Source organism: Sitodiplosis mosellana, unplaced genomic scaffold, assembly GCF_009176505.1.
Source record: "Sitodiplosis mosellana isolate CC-2019 unplaced genomic scaffold, AAFC_SMos_1.0 Smas_scaffold_1782, whole genome shotgun sequence".
NCBI lineage: Eukaryota > Metazoa > Arthropoda > Insecta > Diptera > Cecidomyiidae > Sitodiplosis > Sitodiplosis mosellana.
Genome location: NW_022597024.1, coordinates 1 through 9130, shown reverse-complemented (window position 1 = coordinate 9130; position 9130 = coordinate 1). Strand labels below are relative to the sequence as shown.

The window sequence follows — 9130 nt, the reverse complement described above, 5'->3', positions numbered from 1 at the left end:
GATATGAAGGTCGCATCGTTATCTGTCATAATTTCAATGCATTCGGGGTAAATTTGGGATAAGACTTCTTCAACGACTGTTGTCATATTTCGCTTGTTCGGAATTTCTCTCAAGTAGAAATATTTGGAAAAGCGATCGGCAGTGGAGAGAAACAACCTACTACTCAAATGGAAAATGTCCATATGGATCGATTGACCGGGTTTATCAGGGATTGGTGTTGGTTTTAATATTTCTTTTTTTGGATGTCGTTCATATTTTTCCATCAGACAGATCTCGCATCTACCCGCGTATTGTTTACAATCCTTTCTGATTTGTGGCCAGAAATGTTTCTCGGAAATTCCCAAAATATTATTCTTGTAATTTCTATTAGCTCCATTGTGCGTACCCTCGATCATATTCAGCTGCACAATACGATCTTCAACATTTTTCCTGTTTGGTGCAAAAACGAATTTTGTGGTCGGAAATTTACGTATTATGTGATTTTTGATTTCAAAAAATGTTTCTTCGGTCGTATGGATAGCATTTATGTTTCGATCGGAAATTGTATGGGTCAAGTGTGAAAGAAGATTTTCAATTGAGGTGTAAGTTATTCTATGTGTGTGATAATTTTGAAAAATGGTCGAACCGACCGATTCATCCACATCAGCATGGATGATATGTAACTGATTACGGAAATTGTTTACCGGTTTTGGTGTTCTGGGTATTATTTCAACGGGTGAACTTTCAATTGAGTGTGCAGTGGATTGAAGTGAAGACGTATTTATGGCGTTTGTTGTGTTTACAGCCCGCGACAGACTATCGGCGATAATATTTTCACCAGGGTCGCTTTCTTCGTATACAAATACATGGGAAAGATTTGACGTAAGACGCCGAGACGCCTCTACGCGTAGAATGCTCGAAGCTGTCATCGTACACATATTGAACACGAACATTGTTGTTTACACAATCGCACTCACACAAATGAACGCATCGATAGTGCCCGCTCAATTAATATGTACGATGACTGTTTTGAATGTCCCTCGCCTAGAGTGCTGCGTGTCGTTTTTCTTCGTTTATTAAGCGATCTTGTTTTCACTGTCGGGTTTGTATTCGAGCCTCGCTCCAAATTCCTCAATCAAACACTTCCATCGTTTCAGTTTACTGTTGGTTTTTTTTTTCTGAAACTGAGTACTTGAGTGATTGATGATCGGTAAATATTGTCAGATCAGCTATTCCATAGAGAAAATTACGAAGTTTTTGCAAAGCTCACACAATGGCCAACAATTCCTTCTCATTCGTCGCATAGTTTTGCTCGGTTGCACTCAGTGTTCGTGAAATGAACGTAACCGGGTGTCTTTCCTGAGAAAGGACGGCTCCGATAGCAAAATTACTCGCGTCAGTCGTAAGTTCGAAAGGTCTTTCGAAGTTAGGCTGATAGAGTTCTACTTTTTCGCACAATCTCTGCTAAATCGTTTCAATTGAATCGATAGCAGCAGCGTCCAATGTGACAGGAATTTTTGCGCTTTGATTTTTGCCCACTTGCCCACTTTCGCCACGTAAGTGTATGGTCAAGGGTTTTGCTAATTTTGCATAGTCACGTATGAAACGGCGATAGTAGCCGGTCAAGCCAAGAAACGATCTCAGTTCCTTGAGTCTTGTTGGAATGGGATAATTTTGAATCGCTTCGGTTTTTTGTGGGTCGACCGTAATTCTACCGTTCTTGATAATATGTCCGAGGAATTCTATCGTCTTACGGAAAAAATGGGATTTTTCGCCCGAGATTTTCATGTTAGCATCGTGAAGTGCATTTACAATAATATTGATGTGTTCAAAATGCTCTTCTTCTGAATTTGAGTATATCAACACATCATCGATGTATACATACGCAAATTTCCCAATATACGGTCGCAATATGTCATCAATACAACGTTGAAAGATACTCGGAGCATTCTTCAAACCGAATGGCATGCGACGGAATTCATATTTAGTGCCATTTATTGAAAAAGCGGTTTTTCCCTATCTGAATCTTTAATATTTATTTGATGGAAACCCGATTCCAAATCAATCGTAGAGAAAACTTTGGCGTTTCCCAGGTTCTGCAGAGTCAAATTGATATCGGGAATTGGGTAACGATCCGCGATTGTTTGTGAATTCAGTTTAGAAAAATCGATTACCATCCGACGTTTCGGTTTACCGTTTTCGTCGGTGCCTTTCTTTGGCACAGTCCAAACTGGTGAATTGTATGGACTGAAGGATTTCTGGATCACACCGTTTTGTAATACGTAGGTTGCTGCTTAAGTTTCTGGCCTAACCTAGTTCTAGTGTTTTCCGAAGCAAAACTTTGGGTCAGTCAAAAAGTTTGACCTTTTTTAAGCTAAGTTTCCTCAGACGTCAACTGTTGATTCACTACGGATCGTGGTGTTTTATGAGCTTGAATATTTCAATTTGATGAAAAAATTGAATTTTTCCGCAAACATTTTAGTGCAATGATTTTTTCCGATTTTTGAGAGGGACTAACTCAACAAGAGTGCCGTGATAGCCTCAAATTCGCTTTGGGTGATAAAACTCGGTCCATTCCAAGTATTTAGAGGTGATATAACGATTTTAAATGTTGACGAAGCTCACTCAAAAATGAGTCCGCAGGAAAGTCGTAAAATATCAGCTGTAACGCCGGAACACATTGATGCTGTGCGAAACCTAAAGGTGGAATATTCTCATACGACTTATAGTGAGATTGGGGCATCCTTTGGCATTAGTATGACATGCATGAGGTCAATATTACATGTGGTTTTAGTGACGTAAATGCCTTTCACATGTCAAAACCTCCAAATATGTTTTCAACCAAAAAAAAGAGTTTTGGACAAAAATAGGCCTACAAACTCTCAATAATGCAATTTTGATAGGCTGAAAAACCCTCAATCGTCACTAGAGATTACAAAATTATCATTTATGAGTATAGCATGTCATCCCATAAGGTTTTAGTGATAGTATCATGTTTGAAAATAACAGAAAATTTTCCTTATTTCTGAAAAAACAGACGATTTTCGCAAATTGCAATGCTTCGTTCTGGGAAAAAATGATTTACATGACTGTTATTATACTTTGGAATTGTAGTGCCATGAATTCTGAATAAAGCGGACATTTTTGGAATGAAAATATTCAGAAAATGGGCCAAAAACTGGGAACTATCTGTCACTTCATGAATTTTCACCTTTTGACATGCCTTCATTCAATCGAATATTTGCAGGCCCAAAATATAAAATAATGGTTTCGTTAGCCAGAAATTATTAAATTGAGGATAAACGAAGTTTTTTAGGTGGTTAACAACAGAATAATCAATTTTTCCCAGTAGTATATGTTATGTTATTACTGAGCCACTTTTGACGCAACCATAGCCGCAACACTAGCCGCAACACTAGCCGCAACACTAGCCGCCGCCGCCGCAGCGATGCGCAGCGACGGTTATATCACGTTGTATGAATACGTGAATATAGTTTGCCATACCTACATACCTCTGGTATTTTTTTCCATACCTACATACCTCTGGTTTTTTGAATTCCCTCCTGTGTGATAAATTTTGATTGAATAGTCATTAAAAACGGAAAGTTCAAGTTTCGCTATTTGAATAAAAGCACTACCATTTTTTTCACGTGCCGAAGCGCGACTTTTTTATTTAAATTGAATATATTGTGAAGTAAAAAAAATGGAAAGAGAGAAAAAAGGTTGTGAAATTGTTTTTCATAAATTAGTTATATGTAATGATTATTCGTTTTGATTTTTAAATTGTCATCAATGAATGAGGAAATTTTCAAAAAATCTATTTTGCAATGTTTTTAAAGTTTCGAAACGATTGTGTCAAGCATGAAAAAAGTTAAGAAATTAATAATTTTAATTAATATGGTTATAAAATGATTATTTTGCTTTTGGATTTTTAATATTCTTATCAAATGCAATATTACGAAAAATAAAGTTTTTTAATGTTTTTTAAAGCGCCATTGCATATTGGGCATAAGAGCACTGCCGAAGCACACTTTACACACGCGGCGACATGGCCGCATGGTAGAAATGCGCAATCGTATTCACATTCATAGCAAATTCTGCATGTTTTTTTGCTCTCATCGTTTTTATTTTCTAAATTTAGCGTCTTTTCAGCCGCATCATTCGTCGTTGTTGTTACAGCATTTGGTGATGGTTCGCTCACTGAAAGATTGCCCGTCGCTGACCTTAATGCTTCCGAAAGCTGCGAACCATTCGGTAGATCGTCTTCAGTCAATAAAAGACCAAAATCCTTTATTAAAGATTTCGTCATTACTTCGTCGTGGTAGCGTTCTCCTTTCATAAGCCGAAGATATTCACATCTTCCATAATATATTCCGTGTTGCTCCCACGGATCATCCTCGTCCTCCCAAGCATGTATGCCACCACCACAGCTGAAGCAAATAACGCGATCACTTAATTTAATGTAAAAAAATCCAGCTTCAGCCAATTGTTTAGGTTTTTGTTTTAGCTGTTTTGGCCAGTCATAAAAAGTCAAGAAGCGTGATGGTTCACTAGACAGCAGCGGATATGCGGCGTTTCCCCGAATTGAACCGACGTTGTCTTCCATATCTAGTGACGCTTCTCACTTATTCAATGTTCAATATCGTTCAAATGAAATCAATTAAGATATTTTTTTTTTAATTCGCTGATGTCACCAAATTGAAACAGTTTTCAAAGTTTATTTTCACAAAATTCTATGCTCAATATCGTTCAAATGAAACCGTACGTTGGTTCACATTGCTTTAAGGACCATTTTTTTTATAGGCAATGTTTTTTCTTTATTTTTGTCTTTGGCGCTATTTGTCGGTGTAGTACGATTGGTGAGTTATAAACAAAAATGTACACGAAAACGAAAATTTGACAAAATAAATTATTTGGATTCTTAAGTAGACAAAATTGTTGACACTTTTAGATTTGATTGTTTTCTGATTTATGTCAATAGTATTTCCTGAATAAACCACCAGGAATCTTGGATGATCAATATTTTTTTTGTTATCTATGGTCAAAGTCAACCAAGTACCAGTACTCCCAGTCCTGGGAAAAATTCATGCAGTTGAGGGTTAATATAAAAGCATATTATTTCAATGAATCTAATATATAAAGCAAATCTAAACTACCAAAATATATAACCACAAACTGAAAACATGATCTATCTTTTCATTTTAGAATGTGTTAAAATAGTCAAATAAGTTACAAAATTTCATTTATTTCAACAGTTGGGTTCATTCATTTTGATTTTTGTATGAATTAATTCCATAATGCCCCAAAGCGAGAGTATTGTATTTGTTTGGAATGATAAACCTCTTCTTGTCATTCGGGTCCAACACCTTTTTCTCATTTTTTACCGTATAAACACGATGATGATACGATTTTATGATAATTTGTTCCTTTTCCACCACGCAAAGTTCATCGATGCAGCGCTTATAGTCATCAAATGAAATTTTTTTATTGAGTACATTTTTCTTAACACCCTTTCCTTTCTTAACGATTTTATTCCCATTCAATTTGATAGTATATAATTTTGAACGTACACAAACGGACTCTTTAATGATTTCACCATCATATTCGTCCTTCATTACCCCCAGAACTTTTTTATTAAACGGTTGAATGCCATACGGATTATTTTCTGCAAAACCACTTGTGTCAAATCTATCTTTGTGCTCTCGAATAAAATCGTAAATATTTTCACACTGAAAACTGTAGAGAAAACTGTCAGTGTCACTATATTGCAATTTACACTGATTGCAATTAAAATATTGTAGTATGAAATCATAGTGAAATTCATACATTTTATATTTTGAAATGTCTAATATCGCAGCACCCACAGCCACAGGTTTGTTCATATAGATATTCAATCGTTGTAATTCACACGCAGCGAAATTTTCATTAAAGACAACGCTTCGTTTAAAGTTTGGTCTTGCAATAAATGTTTGCATACCAAATCGTCCATCCCATTTATTCACTAATTTTATATCTACACGTTTGCGAATATTTTCCATGGTTTTACCATATACTGCATTGTTAATCAATTTATAAAGATCTTTTTCGAACTTAGACGTGCTTTTTGCACGCTCATTTGTATTCAACATTATATAATCATTCAACCACGGTGATTGTTTAAACTCCAAAATGCGGTGCACTTTTTTTAATTTAAGTCCATGTTTTAGGGCCATTTTTAACATCCTATAGTGAATGATGTAATTTTTCTTATCGTATAGTGTAAGAACAAGTCTTTTCTCCGACGAATCGCCTACCTCCATATGCTCGCAACAAAAAGGATAATCATTATGTAAGTCATGTAAATATTGTGGGTATTCTAAATCAACTTCTAGAATGAAACCAACTGGTGCATCATCTGCCATTTGCATAACTTTGGTTTGGATATCATCAACGCTAGAATATGTGTCCATATTCCATTTAAATTGTGACAATGGAAGCGCCTGACTCATAGCCCATCCATATAAATTATTTACATCCAAATACAATAAGTAATTTGTTGGTTTTTCGGGATCATAATCTGCTCCAATATATTTGTTGTTAGCTTCACAATAGCGATTTGACGCCTGGCTAATTCCCCCCCTAATACCACGTTCAACAAACATTAATTGATCAACATCCTTCAGAAGCTCAATTTCGATTTTAGTGTACTTTAGCATACAATCCCAGGAGTAGCCAGGTAGAGTGTAATAATGCGCAGGATCTAGGCCATACAGTTTAATGCAATTATTTCGAAAATTCTCGAATACATCAGCCAATAAAAGCACATCAGTTTTAAGATAAATGTCAGTATATTCCCTTAACGTATGAATATTAAATGAATTCCAAATGTTTTGCGCATGGTTATACTGTTCATCGCTTATTCCACACTCATTTAAATCATCATAGAATTGTTCTGGAGACGGCAATTTCGTTTCGTTGAACTTATCCCACGAGTCCATATAGGTGTATGGATATACACCTTTCATTGTTAGCAATCCCATTTTTTGTTCAGTCAAGTTTGCCCATTGTTTTCGTGTAATACTTAATTTCTCCGATGGCAAATTTTTTGCGAGTTGCGCCAGAGAACAATTCAAAAACCGATATGAATCAATAAATCTCAATTTCATTCTTTCACGATAACGCTTCTCTTTCTTTTTGCGTCCATCAAAAGCAATAGTGACATCATTAAAATTACTATGCCCGTTCTCCTTCTCGAACACATTATTTATATTGTTATCGTTGTAATCAGGCAACTCTTTTGAAAATGAAATATAGTGTTCGCTGTTTTTGGGAATTAACGACATTTTACTCGGGAAAGCGTTGGCTAGTCTTTCAATTAAGAAATGCGAATCATAGTCTAAATTATGAAAAACAACCGGAACTGACTTTGATATTTGAAATTTCAAATTACACTCTGAATGAGAGGCTCCCCGATATCTACCAGATAAGTGGCAATGATCGCGAACTTTATTCCACATATTCGATTTAAAATAGAATTCTTTTTTGCAAATATGGCATACATCAGCATCTTGAAAATCGTTTTCTTCTTCCTCAGACAAAGACATTGCTTCGATCTCATGGATTTTTGGCCACACAACATTCTCTGCCAAAAATAGCAATCTTTCAATGAATTGATCTACACAGTCAGGCCCCGAAAATCCATCATAATGCGACAAATTCTCATCAAATCGAGCGTGAAAAAAGTATCCAATACTATTCGCAATGTGTTTTTGAATGGTTCCTTTGGGTATTTTATATTCATCCAGTTGATTGGTTGTTTCCGATAATAATAGTGATTCAATATCTGCATAAATTATAAATGGAACTTCAATCATGTTTTTGAAATTAGAAAAACGCAACAAACAGTTTTTATTGTCTGGCATACTAAGTTTAGTTGAATTCATTGCTTCACACATCGTAACATGATTATTCAATTTTTCTGCACTATAAAAATATTGCAAGCAACGATCACAAATATGCTTTTTCTTGCGATTTTTATGCGTTACCTGTTTTTGAATAAGTGCACTCAAATTTTTAATCCAAGTGTAATGTGTACGCACTGATTCCTCGATTAAATCAATCATATTTGCGTGGCCAAGGTCTACATCACCATCGATTTCATTTTCCAATCTCTCAAATAACAACAACAAATGAATATGATGTTCTTTAATGTTTTTTGTTAATCTTACCGGAACAATAATTTTTTCATTTTGTTGAGTAAATGGTGAGTAATCCTCTTGGATGATGTATACGTTAATAGAAATGGTAGGGTTCAACTCTTCAAAAATGCAAATATCCCTCAATTTAACGGGGAACTCAATATTTTCAAAATTCAGTTCGTTTTTAAAACGTTTATATTTAGAAAGCCTGCATACATGGTCAGTTGCTGGATGTAAGGCAGATAGGATTGCCCACCTAAAACACTCATTATCCTTATTTTGAACGTTAACAACAGCTTTTTTCACATCTATTGTTTTTGGGAGCTTTAAAAATGAACTTCCATGGAATCCCATCAATTTATTATAATGGATGTCTAAAGACATTATTTCATGAAGGCTCCAACCAGAACCGTTCTCATGAAATTCATCAAATTTTGCTATTAACACATCACTGATAGTTGTTTTGAACCATTTTCTTAAATTAGTATTTAAATTTATTTCCTTGAGCTTACTTTGAAAATAAAAAGTCGCAATTTGCTTATTTCCAGAATCCTCTTTTGAAGTACGTTCAAATTTCAGTTCTAAAATTGCATATACTTTCAATCGTTTCAGTTCATTTAACACCAACTTCGTTTGATAAATGAAAACCCGCTTTGATTCCACGAAAAATGGCTCCAAATCAATATATTCAATATTCTTATATGAGTATGTGCGGACCCGCTTTTTGAAGGCAACGTCCTTTTCAATAATTTCGATCCCGTTTGGTTCTACCATTTTGACAAAGTATAAGTAATATTTAAGATGATGATGATGATGTGTCTTCAAACAAGAATGAATATAGAATAGAAGAAAAAGTTTTCGCGTTTCACTATTTATAAGAAATACTAAATTCCGTTGGGTAAAACCCCCAATTCCATTCAAATTACACATCGCATTCTTTTAACATGAGTCATATAAATTCTTTTAACATGAGT

At 35.1% G+C, this 9130-nt stretch overlaps 2 protein-coding genes across 2 annotated transcripts; both read right to left on the bottom strand.

Annotated features, from left to right (window-relative positions):
- Positions 1-283: 283 nt before the first annotated feature.
- Positions 284-4585, bottom strand: LOC129571257 (death-associated inhibitor of apoptosis 1-like; the record flags this gene model as incomplete). Its single annotated transcript, XM_055451025.1, has 2 exons — positions 4020-4585; positions 284-429 (listed from the first exon to the last, which is right to left on the bottom strand). Coding segments are annotated over exons 1-2 (712 nt in total), but the record flags the coding sequence as incomplete, so codon positions are not given.
- A 655-nt stretch (positions 4586-5240) lies between these two features.
- On the bottom strand, positions 5241-7832 carry LOC129571258 (uncharacterized). Its single transcript, XM_055451026.1, has one exon. It carries the CDS (start codon positions 7830-7832, stop codon positions 5241-5243), a length of 2592 nt encoding a protein of 863 aa, XP_055307001.1.
- Between the last annotated feature and the right edge of the window lie 1298 nt (positions 7833-9130).

Coding starts and splice junctions, on each gene's coding strand:
- LOC129571258 (XM_055451026.1), bottom strand. CDS start 7,832: ATGATTGAAGTTCCATTTATAATTTATGCAGATATTGAATCACTATTA.